The sequence below is a fragment of the Mya arenaria genome, chromosome 14 (genome assembly GCF_026914265.1).
Source record: "Mya arenaria isolate MELC-2E11 chromosome 14, ASM2691426v1".
Classification (NCBI taxonomy): Eukaryota; Metazoa; Mollusca; class Bivalvia; order Myida; family Myidae; genus Mya; species Mya arenaria.
The window spans coordinates 41,890,527-41,914,340 of NC_069135.1; the positions used below are offsets into that span (position 1 = coordinate 41,890,527).

The following is a 23,814-nucleotide window of genomic DNA, read 5'->3' on the forward strand; positions in this document are numbered from 1 at the left end:
TTCAACCGATTGGTCTAGTCCACTTTTTGTATGGGGACTCATGTTGCCTGCACAGTAGCACCCGGCGTCTTTGTGTACGTCGGATCTGGAGTAAGCTTATAATGAACAGGAAAACATATAGCGCTTTTATAGCTTTGATATGTATATCAAAACAATTACAGCAGCAAACGTTCCCGTCATCACTTCTCTCAGATTCTTTGTGAATAAAGCTTTTTCATACGTACTCCACACGTGTATTTACTCACTCGCTGTGTAATCAGCTCTTGCTGATCTCCGAATTTAACGGCCCATTTTAAGACATGAACGTCTACCGCATTTGAGAATAAACCTGTATTGCTATCAAATCTTGACTTAATAGCCTGTTGGAGTAAAGGACAATTGGAAAATGCTCCAACAAAAACACTTCCTTCTATGTCACCTATCTTAGACTGCTCAATTAGGTTGAAAACGTGTTCAAATAAAGCGTCAACTTGCGTCTTGAAAAGCTCCTAAGAACATCCTTATCAACTTTGAATATGTCGGCTTTAAATGAGACCTGTGCGAAAAAAACTATCAATTTTTTTCAAAACTTTTTTTCTCTGTTATATCAGCTTACAGTATATTCATGTATTTATGGAGAATGGTTATTCAAATTGAGCGCAGTTCTGTTCTGTGTGATTCTTGTTTATTTTACGTTTATTTATAGGTCATTTTGGTCACAAAAGAGTTATAGTGCACATGAACATGACTGTTATTTCAGTCGCATAAGGTTTATATCAGAGACTTTAGTTAACGAGTGATTCCTAAAGTCAGAGGTTTTACAGACCTGGTGAGCACGCTAGCCGTGGTATAGAGTTTTCCCGATTCTAAATATTGAGGTTATTGAAACTTGGTACATCTGAAATGTGAAAATAGGAAATTGAATTGTAATATTTATTTGGTGATTAAATGAAGTGTATAAGATTCAGACAAAGCAATGATTTTATTTTTAAAGCATCCATTAAAGCAGCATGTATTAAAGCATTCAACAGTGCGGAATTATATCACCTCGATATAGCGAACCTCGACTTGAACGCAATTATTTTATATATAACGGACGATACGTCTTTAAAATTGCAAAATCGTAAAGTACATAATGTATATTTTTAGGTTATACAACCTATTAAATGCAAGACTGCCTGTGATCCTATAAGGCTCTGAAAGTCAGTCCTCTTCAAATGTTGTGTTGGTTAGGAACAAGATGGCAGACTGTGCTTCTGTATCGACTCGCTTTCTGACAAGTTAAGATTGAAGAATCGAACAAACATAACACTGCTTTTATTGTTGGGAATCTTGGCCAATACAAATTTAATATAATGAGTTTTGGTCTTACGAACGCAACAGATTGTTTACAGCGCCTCGGCGAGTGCTTCAATGGGGACCTACATCTTAGAGATTGTCTTGTTTTCGTAGATTACGTCTTGAATGTTTTCTAGGACCTTTGAACATGTATGTATGTAAGAATCAGTTATAGGCGTATGGAAGAGCATTGCCTCAAAGGCAAGTTTTTAGAATGTTTGGCATTATAATATCCTCGTGTCACAGCAGGTGTCAATTTCCTGTGTATTTGTTTACTGGCTCAGGGCCATTTAGTGTTTACACTTTTAGAGTAGATGGTGTCTGTTTTTGCAGTGAAAATATCAAATTGTGACATAAAAGGTATTTGGGTAATAAGAAGCTTTGAATTTCACTCGTTATTTATTTACTTATTTCTTATTATTTCTTAATATATGCAAAAAAAACTCGCCAATGCCGAGGAAGACCTACCCGTTAAGAGTAAATCTAGCACAGAATGAACGAAGATCTCTGATAACCCCAACGTGTTTTGGATAATATAAAGAGTAATAAACAGTGTGTTATAACGAAGCTTTGACAAACATTCCAAGAAAGAATAAGGTGACACTTTTACTGAGGTATTTCACAGTGTGAAATAATATGTGCATTGAATCAGCATGACTTGAAACCTTTAAAAGTCTGAAAGGTATTTATAGAAATTAAGCGTTCAAGCCAAGCTATGCGCGGCTAAGCGAACGTTTGATTTTTATTAAGACTTCAAAAAGATGATAAAACGTATATACTAGTTAAATCATTTTGTTTAATGCCATACGCCCCATTTTATCGAGGAACGCAATGTCAACAACGTCATTTCCTAAATGACGTAACGGTCGCAAAAAACTCGGCTCTTTTTCAAATACAAGAATAAATTGTTATTTAATATCCTTTTAAGGCATATAATAGAAAGAAGTCAGTGAATACCAAAAGTAAATATAGCTTTTGGTGCTCAATCGTTGACTATTAGAAGTATCTTCCAAGACCGAGAATGTAAGGCTATAAGTATCTTTCATGGCCGAGAGTGTAAGATAGGTTCATCCCAACCCTCGCGTAGGGTGTTTTGCGGAAACAAGGTTTACCGAGTTTCTGCAGAACACCCTACGCTAGGGTTGGGATGAACTTATCTTATACGAGCGGTTATGGTAGATGCTTTTTCTCCCACCCCAAATTAAACAAAATAAAGTTAAAATGTATGTTTTCGCTGGAACTATTTTGTGCGTAATAAAAATAACTTGCGTATAGATATGTGACATTATTTCTTCAATGCAGCCTGACAACTTTTTAATGGACCCATTTGAAGCGAGAAATAATTAATTTGGATTTTAAATATTGCCACTAGGCTAGGTTTCCATGATGCTACAGACGACGGTCTTCAACAAGGAGGATATTTTGTGAAGACAATAAAAAAGGAGTCCCATACGGGAACTAGTTTTGTCTTTGCCCGTGGGCCAGATAAAAAATTTCAGGATTGCCAAATTTTTGGATCTACTTGTTTGGTGGGAGAAATAACAATCTTGCACTGAAACAAAAATTATCCTCTATATAATGATTTCGTTATTATACGCAATGTACATCCCTATTAAAGAAACCAATCAAATGTTTGTGGCTTCGCACTCATCTAATTCGGCTTAACATCTTGAACATCTATGCACACGTGTACGTTTTATATTTCATTCATTCATGCCAATTTTATGAACATTATATGAAATATTGATACGGATTTTTACCGGAAGAAAATAGTGTTCTATAAAGATACAGAATAATTTATCAACTACACGGAAGTCTCAACCTATTCATTTGTATCTTGCGGTAAAAGTATTTATAAGCGTGAATGGATAACTATTATATAGAAGTTAGAAAAATTGAATAAATGGACGAGAAGAAGCCTTTGTTAGGATCGAAGTAAGTTAACGATTTAGAAATTACTTTACGCTTTATATATATTATAGGTTAATGAACATAAGTTTTAAGGAGTGCATTCACTTCCTCGTTCGTTGGTTTTTAAAAGCAAACGCTTAGAGTTATTTTAAAAGAATTTGATTCCTTTTTACTGTTTTCGACCATGATTATCCCGTTGTATATAGTATTTGTTGTTATTCATATTTGCAGGTCACATTTTTTCGAATATAATTTGTCTAACTTAAGTTGTCACAATGTACTTATAAATACGTTTAGATATACAATAATAAAGTATGAGGAATTTAAAATTACATTTCATCAAAATGTTTTTGTAAGCTCTGTTTATATAGAAATGCTCATTTTTTTCTGATTTATTTTAAATTTCATATTCAATGTCTTCTAGCTTGAAGAGGTAAGGCGTAAAAAAATAGTTTAAGGATATTAAATGTCCATATCAATGTGAATGCAAATTGAACACTATTCAAAACCATTTTTATACATATACATATTCGCATGCATACAATTTGATATTACAGCGGCGGTTAGTATGCCTTCTATGTTAGAAATATGTTACTTTTCCCGTTAAAACTGCTGGGAGACATACAAGAAAACCACCAGTGTCTTAAGAATGCATTTTCAGAGCCGTGATAAGTGAAGGCTTTGTAGTGAATTCTCCTATCCAGCGGTACCCGGGGGGTACACCACAGACCCAGTACCCTCGGGAGACGCTCGTAGGGGCATACTCAGGAGGGCCTTCTCAACAAAGCGATTTACCCGATGGAGGGCCCCCTCAAGGTGGCTATCCACCCCAGGGAGGTGCCGGGCAGCCCCAACCACAAAGTAAGACATAGTTTAGTGCCCTTTAACATTTTCAAAATTCTCTTTTTTGTCTACGTGCAATACAGGCGTATACATGGTCAGTTATCTTTCGTCTAATCTCTGCTTATGTCATATTCTTGATCCAGTCCACGGTATTGTCTGTGGTATTCAGAAAGTTACCAATGTCCCCAGTCTCGATCCCCACATATACATGAGAATCTGCATTGCAAACCATCGTACATAGCGTTCCACTTAATATTCTATATCCACCCTATATTGTCTTAAACATGTCACATGCATTTAATTCCGATCAAGGTGGCACCGCAGTGCAACAGTGGAAAGGAGAAATGCACGACCAAGAAGTTGGGGACAACCGAGATGCCGCGGCTGCCACTCTATGTACGCAACCCATCGAGAAGATGTATGAAGTACCTGGATATTCAAACATGGGCTTCGATGGTTCTAGGGTCCCGCCGCCATCATACGAGGCCGCTACACGTCAGCCGACCCAGCGGGCTGAAATTCAGGGGTAACTGGAGAAACTGTTCTAATTATATGGTCGGATTTGTTGATGAAAAAGAGTTGTAAAAATCTTCTTTACCACGCTTGTACAAAGTCTTGTACTTTACCTTGTGTTTGTTGTAAAAGTTATTTTTCAGTAAAAATAATAGTAATTTTTTAATAGTTTGCTTAATCTTTAAAGGAAATCAGGCAATGATATTGAGCTAGCTAGATGCAGTCTAATGCGTTTTTTATCAATGAACAAATGAAAAAATAACTATTTTTGAATATTAAAATTCTTCTTACTGTTTTTCTTTCCCAATCTAGCCTGCCACAGATAGATGAAATCGAGGCTAGGAACGCCCTTCTTCAGCACGTGTCAGAACATTGTTGCTATGGTAGCGGTGCCGCCCAGAGTTTACGCTTCACTGATCTTAAACATTCAAGCGCTTTTCATGTAGGTTATGTTGTTGTTGTTGACGTTGTTTTGTTGTAATCTTATTAAAGATTTTTACTTTTTTATAATTCCTGTCTTGGTTTAAAAAAATCCTGTAAATGTTTTGAGGAAATGGCAAAAAATTTTTTAATTAAAATCATCCTTTTATTATGAAGCCTCTCATATGCTGGCATTTTTATGCCCCCACTTATGTGGTGGGGACATAAAGATTTGCCCTTGACCGTCCACGCGGCCGTCCGTGATTACGTCTGTAAGAATTATGCGATCAAGCAGTTTGTTCACATTCACACAAACTGTTTTACGATTTAAACACTTGTTATTCCCGAGCGGTCATTTAAAGTCAATATTATGTTTTTAGTACACCCTTGAAACATTCGGTGAGGCTCGATCGACAGCATGGGCTTATGACCCATATACAAGTAAGTTTATTTAGTTCATTGATTTTGAGACAGTATTTATTTTGTTTAAAGAAAAGTGTTTTTTTGGACAAAATTAGAAACAGAAATCCTTGATGATGATGATGATGATGATGATGATGTAGTTTTATCTAGGTTTTACGCTCTCATTTTCAGATCAGCAAATCGACGGCCCCCAGAACGGCCATGCCCCGGGTCCCTGGGACATCCTAGTTGCCCCTCCTTCCATGTTCAAGAAGCAACAGTCGCATATAGAGGTGCCCCACTCTGCCGTCATCAAGGTAAAGTGTTTATATAATTCAGGGACGTTTTTGGTCAACTTAAAATCATCATCATCATCATCATCATCATCATCATCATCATCATCATGCCCTACCGCTAATAAGTCTACACCTAGTATGTTAAATGTCCGTATCATATGAATTATTCGATTTCCTTTATTTTTTGCATTGAATTATAAATCATTCGGTAAAAATTAACTTATAAACAAAAGAGTGAATGCCCTGTGATGTCACGTAGTACATATATGTAGGATCGACCGTACCTGAGTTTTATGATCGAACTATGAAGACGACTGTGCTCAGGCTCTCATTTAGATGTTTGATAGACGTTCTTTCCTTGAGACCGGAGCGCAAGACAGCCGTGACTTCATTCAAAATACATGTAGAAGAACGTAAAAAAGTCATTTTTTTCTCTTTTAGCCGTGCCATACCTGCATGGCGATGGGTAGGGTTCAATGTCAAAAGTGTTTTGGTCGAGGCAGGGTAGGTTGTTTCCATTCCAGATCTACTAGTAGCTTCCATTTGTTATGGATTCATTAGTAAAATATCTTAAGACACTTTTTTGTGCTCTCAACACATGGTACAATTTTGATACGGGGTCAGAAAACGACAGAAGAGTGATGTTATGCCGTTCTGTATGTTCTCTATGTGATATGGATAGGCATTATTAATTATTTTCATAGTATATACTGTACATAATTAGCAACACTTGAAAGACATCCCTGACTGATATTGCTGCGTGTGGTTATTTCAGAATACGGGCGAGTTACTTCGAAAATACTTAGTATATCTAAAATCATAGAGACCAGCAACCATTTGTATAAACATGACTTAGCCCTAACCAGTGGTTATATTTTGGATATATCACTGGTTTGGTCAAGTAAATAGTAAATATACTGGACCTCCTCCCGTTTAAGAGCTCTTTCTGGTGCATTTCTCGTTCAAAAATGTATTCACCGTTTTGCCGCCTCTCAATTTCAAAGAGCAATGAAAATGTGGTCTGATGTTGGTACTTCTAATTTAAAAAAATGTGAATCCATTTTACATTAGATTCAATGCACGAGCTGCGACGGGTTTGGCCACAAAACGGTGTTCAGGAACGGCGAACATGAGCACGAATCTTGTCATTGGTGCCATGGCGACGGCTCACAAAGGTATTCCCTTCAACGTGTCTCTGCCAGTTGTTCTTGATACATACAAGTATAGTATTTGTTCTTAAATTTGACACGTACATTTCCATTAATCTGATAGTCTAGTATTGTGTATATTTTTTTCTCTTTTGTTTTGAAAATGGGTGATGAAATAATAGATTTAAAGATGCACTCTTTGTCCCAAACAAGATTTACCACAATTAATAATGTTTTAATAATAAAAACGATGAATAAATGTCGAAAGCAATGGTTCTTATGAAGGATACCGAGTTTAACTTGAAAGAAATGAGTATAAAAAATAGTACTTTTACCTTATGAGACTTTGGTAGACCACAGTAAATCTTTTAGCAATCACCAATCATTTAATATTTTTGCGCTTTCTGCTTTTAGATACACGGTTAAAATCTTGTTATCAGTAATTAATATTTGCTATAAATGCATTATTTAGTAAGGAATCAAGGAGCCATACGGAAGCATAAAGCATCCATATGTGTATAGTTTTATTTATTTCATGTGCTACATATGTTACATTTTACAGTTGCTGCACGTGTCACGGATTCGGAATGGTAAAATGTACGTGTTGCCAGGGACACTGTAGCCTGAAATGCTACATCAAGCTAACTATCACGTGGTATGTGATCATGCAAGGGATAGGAGTGGTCATTTATTATGTCTTTTAGGTTATACATTGAACATACAGCCTAAAGAAGGAGTATTTTTTCTCTCGAAAAAGCAAATAATTTTCCGGTGACAATCAAGATACATCAAATATTCACGTTACATTGTATAACCAAATTTTCTTCTTAATTTACATTTTGATCATATTGATTATCAAACCAAATTATAAAATGTACATCAAAGCAGTATGAAAAAAGCAGTATTTTACATGATATGTGTAGCTTATTTAAATGCAAGAAATCAAAAGTTAAATGAAAAAAGTTCCTATCATGTTTGTGGAAAGAACTGTTGTAGACCCCTTAAAATGATGAAATATATTATAGAATTTAACACCATGATAAGAGTTTGTCCGAAATTGAATTTCCATACTGATCTTGAGTTACAGAAGGAATAATAATAGATATCCCATTGAGATACAACAAGACTTAGTGTTCTCCATATCCACAAGAGAATTGCAGACATTTAATAGGATGGGTACACCTAAATTCTCCTCCCTGTTCCCGGGTTTTAAATGAAGCAGGCTTTAAAAAATATATTCTTATTTTGGAGGTTATGGTGTATTCTACATGCTTTGTTAGTTTCCGTTGTGTTAATTTACTAAGTTTTTTCCGTCCCTACTTTTACTTTGGTATCAAAACCGGAAGGACATGTTGTGTGTCAGACGGGAAAGATTTACCTAAATATTGATTTCAAGATATGACTTTAAACAGGAAGGAAATATTTGGTAACAGGAAGGAATGGCTGTGATAAAGATTTACCTAAATATTGATTTCAAGATATGAATTTTGAGTTTTAAAAATTGCCATCTTTATTATCTCGATAGAAAAATATTCAAATGCATAATAGTTTATTTATTTTTGAGTCCCTGGAATAAAGTTAGCATATACCATTGTACCTGTTTACAATTTATGCTTCCATCCTGCTACTGGCCATTTCTTCTGTTATTTCAACTTCCTTCCTCTTGCCAACCAATTTTTTCTTTAATAACATTCCAACTCCTGAGTATTACTGAAATTTAAAAGTACAGGTCAATCAAGCTAGGTAAAAGTATGTTAAAACATATCAAAGTCAAGTTTAATGAGACAAATATGTATTGGGTTCCATCCTGTTACTTAAATTCCCTCCTGTTGCAGCAATATCCATCGTGTTACCCACCTTATATTCTGATTACTTTTTCAAATGTATAAATCTTGCCATACTTTAACATGTATAGTTAAATAGTTCTTAGTGAGAACATGATGTTGAGCGAAATTGAAAGCAGCCTTCGGTGAATAAAATAAAAAAAGAGTTTTTATTTCATCATAAATGTGACTTATGTCAAAACGAAAGACAAAATATCCAAAATTATTTGCTAGAAATACATAATAAACAGGTTATTTTGTTCAACTTTTATAAATTAGATGCTAAAATATGTATCATTGCAAAAAGCCATGACTGTATAAATATAAATGGATTTAAAGATAGTTACAGGAGAGAACGCGTACATAAAATGCAATATGTATCGTCAAGTCTCTCGAAGGTCCAATTCTTCTGGTAATCATTAGTCAATTTACATTTGTATACCGTATGTATAAAGCAAGAATAAAAACTCTCAACAAACAGTACTTAAGATTTTGGAACAAAATATGCCCAATTAAATTCCCGGCCCCATTTTCTCGAAACTTCTTTAGCTTAACAGGCTTAAATAGCTTATTTCAATAAGCCAAAATACCTACTTAAATTGACTTTTGATAAATAAAAAATGGTTTATTGTGATTATCAAAAAGATAGTTCCTATCTAGAGGATAACAACTCTTAATGAATTAAATATTACGCAAATTATTGAAAAACAAAAATAGTGTTCTTAGCTTAATCCTATTATAAGGGACTTAAGAAGTTTCGAAAAATTGCGGCCTGATGCTTAGGAATAAGGCTTCAAATTGTCTAAACCTTTTTATTTGGAGTGTGCCATTGTCAACGAAGACATGACAATCTTGCTACGCTACCAGAAATGTCTAGTATACGTTGGAGGTACTTGTGTACAATGAAGGATCAATAAAGTAGCACAATGTCATTGTTTACCGAAGTCTCAGATAGATTATAGTCTCCGTGTCACATTGCAGTACATGTTTTAGAAATGATTTTTGTATCTTAAATAAACGCTGTAATTGATAACTGTGATAACACTATGTTGTCATTTTTTATTGAAAACATTAAATGTCTTCCCACATACATATTTTTCCTCACATTTTCCCCAGGACTAACCACCTGACGGACCACATCGTTGAGCGGACGGCACTTCCGGACCATCTGATTCGTAACGTTGCAGGAAGGGTGGTCTTCACGGAGACTCAACAGAGGGTAGGAAACCATTTCACTTCAGTATTATTTTAATCAAATGTTATGTAATTCAACCTAAAGACTTCGTTTTTCACGCGCAGAATGCTGGTTATGGCGTTTGCAAGGAACATTGACAGTTTTGCATCTACCTACGGAGTCAACCGTTGTCATACCTTATAATGTAGTTAGTACCTTCTAAACGTTCTCTCTCTCAGAATCATGAAAGGGACGCTGTTGTTTAGAAGGAAATATCTTTGAATAGTATATGTATGAAATAGTCGCTTCAAGTTACACCATTATGCCAACATTAAATAACATGTAGTGTTTCAAAATAGTTTTAAATCTACGGTTTATAACTTGTAAGGTTTGGGCTATTAACCACTTCCCGGATGCAGAGATCAACAATGCTTCAAACAGGCTGGTGAGCCAACACACCACCGCCTTCCCGTCAGAGAAGATATTGATGCAGGTAATGAATGCTAAACTAATAAAGCTCATCTTAATGCCAAAGAGTTTAATTTGTTGTTGTTCCTAGATTACATGGGGGCACACATTCCGAAGTTTCGTGAACATGTGAAAGACTATATAAGTATATATCATGTGTTACCGGTACGGATAGAAAAATCCGACCCGAGGGCACGCGCGTAAGGCGGTAACGAGGCTTGCCGAGTTACCGGCCACACAGCGTGCCCGAGGGTCGGAATTTTCGATTCGGGCCGGAAACACATGATTTATATTTTTCTTGCATATCTAAAATTATCAATTTGTGGAAAAATTAACGTAGAAAACGCACTTTTGTACATTTCACCAAAAAGGGCGGGCGACGTTGTTTACTGACGTCATAAAGCGTAGTAATTTTATATCACTCTTAAAGTCAAATACATGTAGTTCCTCTAAAAATCGCGTTTTTACTATTATTTATTGTCAATTTTAATCAAAAGTCTTGCATACTTATATATTTGATTGCGCTTTATTGAAATGGCATAATTTACCATACAATAAAAGAAATCAGAAGTGGCGCTTTGTTGCGCGTGACTCATCTTACATTGGGGGTGTAAGACGGTTTTTCTGGCACTGGTCAAATGACCAGAAACACACGTCCGGTATGCAAAAAAAACTGTTATTCATCAAAAGCGACGGTGGTTTTGAACGATAAGTAATGCCATCAAGGGGAGATGGACTAATATTCTGATACCAGTGATTGTTCAAATTGTCTTGTCAAGTTGTGTCCCTTGTTTCATGTTTGTTTGGCCTTGATCGGTGTGCCTTTAAGAATATATTTTTGTCGTATCTACAGTGCTTGTCTCTGGTGTTTCATATGTTTTAATGTTATCTTAAATGGTACGTTGTCTGGAATATGAATTGCCTTAAAAGTAAGGATTATGTGAGTAATATTCACAGTTTCTATCATAAAACAAAAAATAGAAGAAAACTTTGAAATTTCAGCGCCATAAAGTGCGTATCGTACCGGTGACCCAGGCGATGTACAAATGGAAGGACACAGACTCAGACTACTTCGTGTACGGATTTGAGAAGAAAGTCTACGCTCCGAACTACCCCCAGCAGTGCTGTTGTGGATGTACCGTGCTGTGAACCACGCCACAGTGAAGAAGAAGGGAGTGAAGGGGGTTGGGATAAATTAAGATTGCATGGGAACATATAGACTCATGCGACAATTTCCTGAAGAAATTTAAGCATAAGTGTCTCATTTCATTTAGTCATATTATTTACTTAAAACTTGATTTTATAAAATAAAAATTGTTTTTCGTTATTATCTTGCCGATAGTTTCCTTACAAAATCTCAGAACTCTTCAAAATAAGATTATTATAGAAATTATACCAAAACAAAAATAGTAGGCTTAGCTTGGTCCTGTTATATGCAAGGGGCCCCGACTAGTATGTAAGATACCCCAAGAAACTCTTGACAGACCAAAACTTTTTGATAAGCTGACTTTGTGTGTTATGCAACTGGTATATATAAAGGAGCAGGCGCAGTAGCTCGGGATCTTTTGTCTTTATCTTTCTATAGGAACTTAAGACTTTGGTCACTGAAATATCTAAAATTCTAAGATTCTCTAAAATTAAACAGTGTGCGTGTGTGTGTGCGTGCGTGTGTGAAAATAAAGTGTAAGAAACGTTTGTAGTTTTCTTTATTGTTCCAAGTATTATCTTGGATGGTGGCAGCGATTTATCAAGTACGTAATAAAAAGCAAACACAATCCCGATAAAGTCAAATCGACGACAGTTGCCTCTTAATTTGATGCCATGAATTGCTTTATTTATTGGATAAAACTGTAGACGTCTGTGGAAGTATTTCTGTGAATCACAATCATAACTATACAGAGTCCTACATTTTCATTGATGTAGTTGAATTATAAAGGCTAAAGCTACTACCAATGTAAACTCTATCCGTTAGTTACTGAATCGTGCGTAGAGGATAGCATTTTTTTTCGTCAGGAAATATGTTATCAAATATAAATGACCCTTTTACGGCCCACAGGCTGTTTTCATATATAATGAAATGTATTTTTTTCGAAAAACATCAAGTTTAGACATGAACTTCGTTTAATAAAAAATAAGAAAATAGTTAATAAAAATAATAATGTTGGCTGGAAAAAAGGATTGGAACCCAGGTCCTCTTGGGTTTGCAGTCGAGGACATTTCCATTACAGTTACTCTTAGACGGTTGCATATGAAATAAAAACACAATCTTAAAATGGTCACTATAAAAACGAAAGTTATTTAAGGAATGAATTGCGGGAATTATGTCATTATCGGGTTGTGAACGCAGTTGGGCTGGTTAGAGTGTGTGGAGTACGAAGGAAACACTAATGACATCAAAACATTTAACAAATCATAAAATTAAAACTTTTTATGATGTTGATTTAAGGTTACAGGTCTGCCGTCAAAATACAAACACTTACAAGATAATTTCTCAATTTACATGCTTTTGTTATGCGATAATTCGCGATAAGAACATATCCGAATATGTTGCGTTCATCGGAAAATATTCGCAATTGCCATTTAAGGAGCGGAAGTTGAGGTGTAAATATAAACAAATTAATGTTTATTGTTATTCTTTTAAAGATCCAGTTTTTTTTGTCGGCATTTTTGCTAGTATGTAATTGGATGAATTAGAAGCTTCAATGAGGCCTTATTCAACACGACATTATTATTGTTTTCTTATATCGGATTTCGCAAACCCATCTGACACACAAGACAGGGCTAGTAAATTTTGAGTGGATCTAGTATAAATTGACAAATTTGCTGAAGACAAAGGACAAAGTGCAAATAAAGCTTGTTTTCGGGCCTGATAAAGCTTGTTTTTAAGATGTTACCAAGAAACGCCGCAATGCGACGAAAGCAGGTTTTCAATGATTGACAGAAAAACTTCAGCCTGTGTCTGTTTTTCTATTTTTTAGTAACAGTGACCTTGACCCTAGGGACTCCAAACGCAATCCCATGAAAGGTGTCCATAAACTCTTCCTAAAGACCAAGTTTAGTCAAGTTATGTGGACTCTGACTAAAGTTATTCAGTTTCAATCATTCTTCTATTTTTAATAACAGTGACCTTGACCTTGACTCTAGGGACCCCAAACGCAATCCCATGAAAGGTCTCCATAAACTCTTCCTTTACACCAAGTTGGGTCAAGATATGTCAACCCTAACTAAAGTTAATCAGTTTCAACTGTTTTTCTATTTTTAGTAACAGTGAACTTGACCTTGGGGACCCAAAATGCACTCCCATGACAGGTATCCATAAACTCTTCCTTTATATCAAGTTGTGTCAAGATAACTCAATCCTAACTAAAGTTATTCAGTTTCAACCGTTTTTCTATTTTTAGTAAGTGACCCTGACCTTTACTCTAGGGACCCCAAACGCAATCCCATGAAAGGTATCCATACACTCTTTCTATATACCAAGTTTGGTCCAAGATATGTCAACCCTTATTTAGTTTCATAGATGAGTTTGACGCTGCCCGGCCGCCCGAACAATGACGTTCGTTTTTCTAATAATCAGGTTTCACTATGTGAAAACCTGTTTAAAAACTTGTTTACAGTGATTTTTTTTGGTGCAGTTTACTGCCTTCTAAAGGCTGTTTCCCCTTGCGAAAAACTGTTCATTTTTCCCAAAAATTTATAAATTTTTCCCAATTTGATTAATGCAGATAACGTTTATGAATAAAAAAGCAAGGAATTTCTTGAAATATAAACAAAATCTTGATAAGATGTAGTCTTTCACAGCTTAATGTATGCATAAAAAAGTTAAAACATTTATATTTAACATTAGCTGTTTTGGCCTGATTTTGTATTTTTCCCAAAGTCAACTTTTTTCCCAATTTACAAGGCACAGGCAGTAAAATTATTCCAAAAAAAAAAACCCACTGGTTTAAAGCCTTTAAAAGCTTGATAAATTTTGCTTTGTCTGCAAAATTAAAAGAAAATGAATTGGCTAAAGTCGAAAATGCCCATTTAAGAGTAGATAAACCATATTTTGATTTAAAAGAGATTTGTCAATGCTTTATGAACTTTATTGAACTGAAGACACAGGTAACAATGTATATGAATCAAACCAATAAGCAACCGATAAACAATTATGATTACAAACACACATTATATTTCATTTAGCTTTAAATATACACAAACTTGGAGTGCCAGTTTTAAAGGTTCTGAGCAGTACCTTTAATAAAAAAAGTCCAAACAAATATTAATTAATGTTTAATTAATTCCATTGAATATCTTTTGAGGCCTTGAATTTTTTTTTACATCATATAAAATAAACAAGTGGAGATAACGTTGCCCCAGAGTTATAATTCTTATAAGTTGCTCAACTACGCTTTGCCATTTATGTATGTTCCAAGTTTTAGTCAATTTCTTCCAGTAGTATGTAAGTTCTGCGCTGGGCAGGAATTGGTTGAAAAATAATAAAAAAATGACAAAAACAGTAGGCTTAAACGAAGATATGTAACTTAGTGTCAATTAAATATCTATACTGAATTGAAGGGGAGTTTTAATTAGAGAAATGAACATCCCTGTGCCAATAAAATATCTATACTGAAATGAAGGGGAGATAATAAAAGAGAAATGTGAATTAAAGGGCAGCTATAAGAATAGAAATGTACATCTCGGTGTCAATAAAAATATCAATACTATCACTCAGGTTTTAAATTCCTTTGTTCAAAAACATGCATAATTGCCTATACTTCAACCAAGATCCTTTGAAAATCAAATACCAGAATCTAAATAACAAAATGTTGAATTCACAACAAGTGATTAGAATGGAAAAAAAACAAAACATAAATGCCTGCATCAAATTGATATATACTGAATGTACAAAAACAAAAAACAAAAACACATTTAATAAATGTGACCCTGACTCATCTGTATTGTAAAGTTATTGAATGTATTCTAACACAGTTGGAATGCATATTTTCTGAAATACTTGAGGCAAATATTTAAAGCATAGAAAAGGCTTAACATCATCAAATTAAAATGTATATAATTAATCATTATATCTGTTTCAAATTTTAGTATCACATTTGTTTGCAATTCTGTTATCAAATACTGTATTCAGTGTGGAACAATGTTAATTTTGTTACACAAAATAATAAACTCTTTTTATAATTACATGTAGGAAAAAACAACATGTAAATTAACAACAACAACAACACCGCAGGGCAACCACCAACACTTGTCTATTAAGTACAAGTATTTGAAAAAAGGGGCATTACTCTACTTTAACCAAAGCCAGAGTTATCAGCCTTATTATACATGTGGGTATTGTCTCTGGTAATATGGCATGTTTTTTTAAATATTTTGATATGTTTTTAAGTCATGGCCAATGTCAGACATTGTATGATGCCGCCATTAACATCTCCAAGGTTATGACAATAACTCACCTTTCAAAGGTGGCAGTATCATCAAAGATAGTAAAAAAAATAAACACAAGGTGATAAAAATATATATTTCTTAATATTATCATATCAAGATTTTTGAAATCTGTTTTCACTAATATGTTTGTGCGTCCAAGTCTATGTTAAGGCAAACGCAGGTTTGTACGGTTTTATTTTATTTGTGGGGTTTTATTTTGCTTTATTACTTGAAAATTTCAGGTTTATTTGTACTTAGGTGAAAATGGTCTTGGAGACTGTCTTATTATATATTTGATATAAAAGATAAGATACTGTCATCCATGGTTATACAAAATAGCTTGGGAAAGTCAAGAGCAAGCCACTTCATCCTAATACATACATGTACATTCCACATACAAGTATAAATGTTTACTGGTAGCAAGAAATGTTTAGGGGTGCCTTTAACTTCATAAATCAAGCAATATACACTTACTCCAATCAGTGCATGTTTCATTTAACAATCATAGTTGTAGCTTCATTTTTTTTTAAATCGTTAGGAGCATCACAAAGGGCAACAAATTATTTTTAATGTTTCTTAAATAGTGTTTTCAACTTGAACCTCCTTGGCTTAACTTCAAGTCTTACAAATACATGGCAAAAAAACGTAAAATATGACACTAGAGAAAATTTCTTTTTAAAACTAGAATTTTGAATGAAGCAGGTTCATGTTGATAATTAATACAAGTGTGTAATGATATTTGATTATGATATAAGTCAGCCGGTTTTGTTTTATTACTAACTATTTTGATTCAGTTTTTTTTTATTTTAAACATAGCTTTATAACAATCTGTTTAATTACAAGTGCAGTTATTGCCTACATAGTATGTTTGTTATACCAAAACAATCAATATCAACATATACCGTATTTACAAAAACAAGAGAACGATTCAGAAAACACCAACGCTCGCCTTTTAATTAATTGGTAAAAGGGGCATTACTTGACCTTTATTTAAGTTGGGTTTATTGGCCTTCCTAAACATGTGCTTATTGCTTCAAGCAACACGTCTTCCGAGATACATTTGAATATATATTAGAACTGTTTTTGACTTACTGGCAAGTTTTTTGCACAATGACAGCGCAGACTGTGACAACATTGCTATGACAATGCCTTAACATTTTTCTTCGAAAAAAAGATGAGCTTAATATAACATGCACAGGAAACAAATATCTATGTACATGAATATTATGTACATCAGTTTACATTACATGTATATAGAATGCTAATGAGGTAAATATGTGATAGAGTCAGCAGCAACTTTATCTTTCGGCCAAACATTCTGTGATCAATACAAGCAACATACATGAAGAGACATATGTAGAACATAAATTGCCTTCTTGGATATTATTCTGAAGTACATGTATGTAAAAATTACAAAACTGCCTGTCAATGAGGCACATTTACCTAATCAGAAAACTTAATGTCAGGTTTCCTCCACAAAAATATTTTTCAGCAACAATGTCACATAATGTATATACAGTAAGCAAATATGAAATATTGAATAAATACTATGTGATTTCATCTCGCCATTGCTGACACAACTACAGGCCATTTTTCCTTAATCGCTTAATGTATTTGATGTTTCATTTCATTCTATTTTCGTTTTATTCTATCATGAGAATGAAACGTTTCGGTGTCTTCAAAATGATTGTCAAATAATAAGCATACAAAACTTCAGACTGATATTTGTTCAACATGACATGAGCACATTTCAAACCATAATCAAACAGAACCATATATACATAAATCTAAGAAAAACAGAAGAAACTGACTAAATGCCATAACCACAATAAGCTCCTTGAATAGGTCACACCGGTATGATCAAGCTTTCAGAGCTTGCGACTCAGACGCTTCCTTCTCAACTTGTTCCATTTTGATTTCTTCAAAGGATGACGAAGAATCATTCCCATCAACTTCACTGGTATTGGGGATGTCAGTCATGTTTTCGGACTCATTTGGACTTGCCGAAGTGCGGCCAGAGCATACACCGGAATCATGCAGATTGGAGCTATCATCTGCGCAGCTTGTGGAATTCTCTTTCAGATCATCTGTCATTAATATGACTTCTTCATGGTCATGAACATCATCAGGTTTCTTGTCTTGGTTTTCAGCCTCATCCAAAAGATTCGTACAAGCTTTAAATGGTCTTGGATCAACAGAAGATGATATTTCACTATCCTGAACATTTGCATCAGCATCATTTTCATTATCAGACTCTTCCTCATCCGAAAAGTTTTCAGTCTCAAATCGGCTGCTTACATAGCTTCGAGTATAAGAGCTGGCACTAGTCTCCCGACTAGACCTGGATGCATCATCACGTTCCAAGTCTAAAAGCGAATCATCTTGACTTTCATCGTTGGCATTATTAGCATACTCTTCTGGAATGTGTTCTTTAGCCTCGGGAACAAAGAAATCTTCTTGTTGGGAAAGAGGAGCCATGAATTGGATCTCGGTATCACTGTAGATTTCTAAGAATGGGTACGCACATAGAGCATTGTCCTGAAAGAAAAATTTATCAATACAATTAAAAAGTTTGTTTTCAAACTATAATAAGACATTTTATATCAATTCAATATAACTCCAGTTAGTGGAAAGTATATGCCCTACACATGACAGCCAACAAACCCGGCCATAATACAGAGGAGAACCTCTTTATAACAGGTACAAACCATTTATATTGATATTTACAGATATATTTATCTTGTACACATAAAATTCTTGACAACATTTGAATTAAAAATGTTTATTATAGATGCACCCTTTCATTTGAAGTGAATAACGAAAGGTTGAAAATACTAGGAGTGTTTAAGAACTTAAAACATGTTTTTTATTAATTTTAAGTCGATTTTTGTTTGAATTGATATTGAGTATGAAATATAAACTCTCATCAAAACGCTTACTGTTATATACTCTGACAACTTTGGATACACTCGCCAAACCGCAATCAAACAGGAAATGATATTCACGTATGGGAATGATGTTTTCACACAGTGAGAAACTTTCGGCAGCTTCAGAACTTTAAATCCTTCTGCCAACATAGTGTCCAAGAGTTCTTGTTCAACTTTGACATTTCCTTCACTGAGTATAGCACCAACACAATACCTCAACTTTTCAGCAGGAATCTGAAGCAAGATATCAATGATTAGTCGAAAATTGTTTATGTTAAAAAAACATTTTGTAAATTAATTTTTTTCTTGGAAAACATTACAGGCTTGGGTAGTCCAAAGGTTACCAATAGTTTAAGTTCGGTAAATAGCTTAGTAAGCTGGAATTGTAATTGATGTATATCTAATGTGAAATAAAATTGTATCTAAAGTGCAATAGCCAATGCAATATTATGTCATGGATAAAAATAAAATCATGAATTTGACAGAATCTAATTCAAGATGTGTGAAACTTTTTCGGGGCAATACTAAAAGGCTGACCAAATGACTGCCCATTTAGATATAGAGGGAAAAGGCTGACCAGGCCAGAAAAGGCTGACCAGGAAAATAAAATAGAATTGAAAAGATGTTTTTAATAAAAAAATAACGTTATTATGTTTTAATAAGTATACATTCATTTAGAGTATTGTATTTTTATATGTTTTTTAAAAAAAAAAAAATGAGTTAAGAAATCGTGATGTTACAGTATACTGTATTGATATCGAATAATTCAAGTCGATGCGATACATTCTATTTCATTATCAATTTATAGATAACAATTGATATAAATATGTACAGCTTTGCATAACATTGTATAGATCTGTAAATATGAGTAATTGAAATAAACAAAATAAACCCCTCAAGTAAAGTGACTTTCATGGTAGCAGTTGCACTGGTTTGGTGAATGTGTGAGAAGTTCACACGATATTATTAAAGTTGTTCCTTGTTATAACTTATCGTAATTGGCGTAATTAAGTCAATTCAATATTTAAATAATTAATATAATTATGGACTTTGCTAGAAAAAGTTATGTTTACACTTGTGAAAAATTGTTCTACTTCAAACAAACATATAAAAGGTGTTTGAAGTTTGCCCATTCCTAATTGATCAAATTTAATTAGAAGATTAATCTCTTTAATCTGTTGTGTAGTCTTGTTTTATTCGTGAATAACCAATACAAGATATGCAAACTGTTGTTCGTGAGCAATTGATATTAGTATAAATTTCATGGTTCCTGTATTATATTAATATTATTTTAGATTTCGCTGAAAAGTGAAAAACATATATTGCTCTAGATATTTAATAAATTGTGTGATTTGGATCTATGTTATTTTGATTATAATATTACGTGGATTTGTGAATAGTTTATTCAAGTACTTGTGTTCATTTATAGACAGTTTAGTTTTTGTGAATTTAACCTTTGACTTTAATTTTTAAACAATTTCATTATGGCTTTAATAATTGAACATTCTCAGACAAAATACTTAGGTGGTTTAACTCGGTACCCAGTGTTTTCTTACTCGGGGGAAAGTCATACATGAATGCAAATAAAAAACGAAACTGATCATGAACGAATTATATCTACTACAGTCCTTTCCATTATGATCAATTAAGCGAGAAATTGTCACCAAGTCACAATAAAACTGCCACGAGGAGCAATTAGCGCCCCGGGTGTGAAATCGATGTACTATATTTGTTATGAAATTGTATTGATTTGGGTACTAATGTTGAATTAGTGAACGATACATTTTTCATAAATGAAGCTAAAAGACTATTTAAATCATGTTCAAATTACTTGATAATGTTTCAAAAGACCCACTCTTATGCAATCTATATAATTTTAATAGATGTTATTTAATACATGTATGTTACAATAGAAGGATACAGTTGATCATTTGTGAAACTTAATCTTATCTTTTCGCTGACTAACACGGTCAGCCTGTATTTGTTATGTTATTCGCTGACTATCACGGTCCGCCTTTTTCGAAACTTTAACTAACAAGGATAGTAGATAGTAGATGTTGTTTAATTCGGAAATAAAATATTTAAAAAGGCAATGTTAATACATGTATGATATAATAGTAGGATGCAGTTGATTATTTGTGAAACTTATTGACATAATGTAATTGGAAACATGTATTTCTTATCGCTGACCAACCTGGTTAGCCTTTTTCGAACACTTTCATAGCGTAATATCTTATCGCTGACCAACACGGTCAGCCAGTATTTGTTATGTTATTCGCTGAATATCACGGTCCGCCTTTTTCGAAACTCTAACTAACAACGATAGTAGATGTTGTTTAATTCGGAAAGAAAATATTTAAAAAGGTAATGTTAATACATGTATGATATAATAGAAGGATGCAGTTGATCATTTGTGAAACTTATTGACATAATGTAATTGGAAACATGTATTTCTTATCGCTGACCAACCTGGTCAGCCTTTTTCGAGCACTTACATAGCGTAATATCTTATCGCTGACTAACACGGCCAGCCTGTATTTGTTATGTTATTCGCTGACTATCACGGTCTGCCTTTTTCGAAACTCTAACTAACAACGATCTTAGATGTTGTTTAATTCGGAAAGAAAATATTTAAAAAGGTAATGTTAATGCATGTATGATATAATAGTAGGATGCAGTTGATCATTTGTGAAACTTAATGACATAATGTAATTGGAAACATGTATTTCTTATCGCTGACCAACCTGGTTAGCCTTTTTCGAACACTTACATAGCGTAATATTTTATCGCTGACCAACACGGTCAGCCAGTATTTGTTATGTTATTCGCTGACTATCACGGTCCCCCTTTTTCAAACGATAGTAGATGTTGTTTTAATCGGAAAGAAAATATTTAAAAAGGTAATGTTAATACATGTATGATATAATAGAAGGATGCGTTGATCATTTGTGAAACTTATTGACATAATGTAATTGGAAACATGTATTTCTTATCGCTGACCAACCTGGTCAGCCTTTTTCGAGCACTTACATAGCGTAATATCTTATCGCTGACCAACACGGCCAGCCTGTATTTGTTATGTTATTCGCTGACTATCACGGTCTGCCTTTTTCGAAACTCTAACTAACAATGATCTTAGATGTTGTTTAATTCGGAAAGAAAATATTTAAAAAGGTAATGTTAATGCATGTATGATATAATAGTAGGATGCAGTTGATAATTTGTGAAACTTAATGACATAATGTAATTGGAAACATGTATTTCTTATCGCTGACCAACCTGGTTAGCCTTTTTCGAACACTTACATAGCGTAATATTTTATCGCTGACCAACACGGTCAGCCAGTATTTGTTATGTTATTCGCTGACTATCACGGTCCGCCTTTTTCAAACTCTAACTAACAACGATAGTAGATAGTAGATGTTGTTTAATTCGGAAAGAAAATATTTAAAAAGTAATGTTAATACATGTATGATATAATAGAAGGATACAGTTGAACATTTGTGAAACTTAATGACATATGAGCATAAGAATAAAATTTATTTAATCGACAGCATGGGAAACGAACAACGTGATGATAGAATTATTCCGGATGGGCTAAAAATTCAACTATCGCAGATTTATGGGGAAAATAAAGACTGTCTAAATATTGTTGTACCTACAGTCCAAAAACAAGACAATGCAATAGATTGTGGCTTATATGCCATTTATTTAACCATTAAATCAATCAATAAATAAATAAATCAATCAATGGATACTTTTCCTTACAAAAACGTTACGAAAAGTCACCCATCTTCAACTAAACGCTCTTATAATTTATAATATATTAATAATATATCAATTTTGATAATAAAAATAGTACACAGAAATAAATAAAATAACAAAAAAATAATAAAATATTTAAAAAAAATCCATTCTCATTTTTCTGGTCAGCCTTTTCTGGCCTGGTCAGCCTTTTCCCTCTATATATATATTGGCAGCTAGTCCAAATAATTGTACGTTGACAGATTTTTTTTAGATTTTTGATATGGCAAATCCTTCACGTACAAATTGTTTAGTATCAAAAGTGGGTAGTTGTTCCGATCAGGATTCCGGGTTAAAGCATATGTCGTCTATAAAATATCATAAAAACAAGAAATATTACCAGATAATTTTATTTTATATTAGTTCCGTACACAAAAAATAAATATCCAACTTATAATTATGAGTTTGACGGCTTTTCTTCATTTCATTCTGTCAAAACATAACGATATATACATGAAGGGCACCTGCAAGGCTTCAGGGCACAGTTTTAAATCGCTCTGAACATTTCGGCCATGGCCGAGTTATTACGATTGTATAACGAGGTCTATCTCGAAGCTTTGTCAGAGGAGGCCGAGTTATTACGAGTGTATCGAGTTGTTCCCCTTCACATAATTGTTTTCTGTGTCAGTCAACTTTCGTTTTATTGGAAAGGTAAACAACTTGTTTTAATGCATTAAATGCTTGTTTAGTGCAAAATAGCATTTCACTTACATGGTAAAATATGAATATAACTCTTTATGGTCAATTTCAACCATAAAATACTTCACTTAAAACAATTTCAATATTTTTAAAACACCCCCGTTTTTTGCACATTCCCGTTTAAACGTTAGGGATTGGAAGAATCCCGTATAAAACGTCTAATATTTTAGACTATATTGGCAGCCATTTGGTCAGCCTTTTAGCACGACCCACTTTTTCGGCTGTTTCATCCTTGCATATCGCTTTTTATCATAAAAAAAAAACATTGAGTTCATACCATTTTAGGATTGTCATAGTAGATTCCAATGGGTTTGGAATGTGGGGCAAATTTGTAAACTTCAGTGAACAAATCTCCACTGTTTTTGTAGGGTCCTTTTCCAAATTTGTAAGCAACTGTAACTTTGCCAATAGGCGGGGAACCTGCACCGACTTCAATTTTCTTCGTTATACCCAAAATATGTAACAAAAACACGATAGTTAGACAGAAAAATAAAAATAAAATTAGAATTGCAATCATAATCAGCGTTAAATCCTCCATGTTGAACCGAAAGTGAAATAACAGAAAAGAAAACGAGTGACGCAATTAAATACCGTACTGTAACCGTACCAGGTACCGTGTCAGATGATTATTTTTTTCGTTTA

General features: G+C 33.9%; 2 protein-coding genes across 2 annotated transcripts; one reads left to right on the top strand and one right to left on the bottom strand.

Moving 5' to 3' along the window:
* Positions 1–3,179: 3,179 nt before the first annotated feature.
* On the top strand, positions 3,180–11,642 carry LOC128218312 (protein SSUH2 homolog). The gene is made up of 12 exons (XM_052925962.1): positions 3,180–3,252; positions 3,890–4,089; positions 4,384–4,597; positions 4,897–5,026; positions 5,385–5,445; positions 5,599–5,723; positions 6,144–6,206; positions 6,774–6,877; positions 7,413–7,505; positions 9,790–9,892; positions 10,236–10,340; positions 11,318–11,642. Exons 1-12 carry the CDS (start codon positions 3,221–3,223, stop codon positions 11,462–11,464), a joined length of 1,377 nt encoding a protein of 458 aa, XP_052781922.1. The 5' UTR covers positions 3,180–3,220; the 3' UTR covers positions 11,465–11,642.
* Positions 11,643–14,391: 2,749 nt separating this feature from the next.
* On the bottom strand, positions 14,392–23,719 carry LOC128218348 (testis-expressed protein 264-like). Its single transcript, XM_052925998.1, has 3 exons — positions 23,450–23,719; positions 18,682–18,903; positions 14,392–18,280 (listed from the first exon to the last, which is right to left on the bottom strand). The coding sequence occupies exons 1-3, from the start codon at positions 23,708–23,710 to the stop codon at positions 17,603–17,605; spliced, it is 1,161 nt and encodes a 386-aa protein (XP_052781958.1). The 5' UTR covers positions 23,711–23,719; the 3' UTR covers positions 14,392–17,602.
* Positions 23,720–23,814: the final 95 nt, after the last annotated feature.

What these genes read in the sequence shown, in the direction of transcription:
- LOC128218312 (XM_052925962.1), top strand. Translation starts at nt 3,221, where the DNA reads ATGGACGAGAAGAAGCCTTTGTTAGGATCGAA. An exon ending in CCCACTCTGCCGTCATCAAG is followed by an intron (nt 5,724 to 6,143) that starts GTAAAGTGTTTA and finishes TTTCTCTTTTAG; the next exon opens with CCGTGCCATACCTGCATGGC. An exon ending in ATCAAGCTAACTATCACGTG is followed by an intron (nt 7,506 to 9,789) that starts GTATGTGATCAT and finishes CATTTTCCCCAG; the next exon opens with GACTAACCACCTGACGGACC.
- LOC128218348 (XM_052925998.1), bottom strand. Translation starts at nt 23,710, where the DNA reads ATGGAGGATTTAACGCTGATTATGATTGCAATTCTAATTTTATTTTTA. An exon ending in ACTATGACAATCCTAAAATG is followed by an intron (nt 18,904 to 23,449) that starts GTATGAACTCAA and finishes ATCTTGCTTCAG; the next exon opens with ATTCCTGCTGAAAAGTTGAG. An exon ending in AGTTGTCAGAGTATATAACA is followed by an intron (nt 18,281 to 18,681) that starts GTAAGCGTTTTG and finishes TTTTTCTTTCAG; the next exon opens with GACAATGCTCTATGTGCGTA.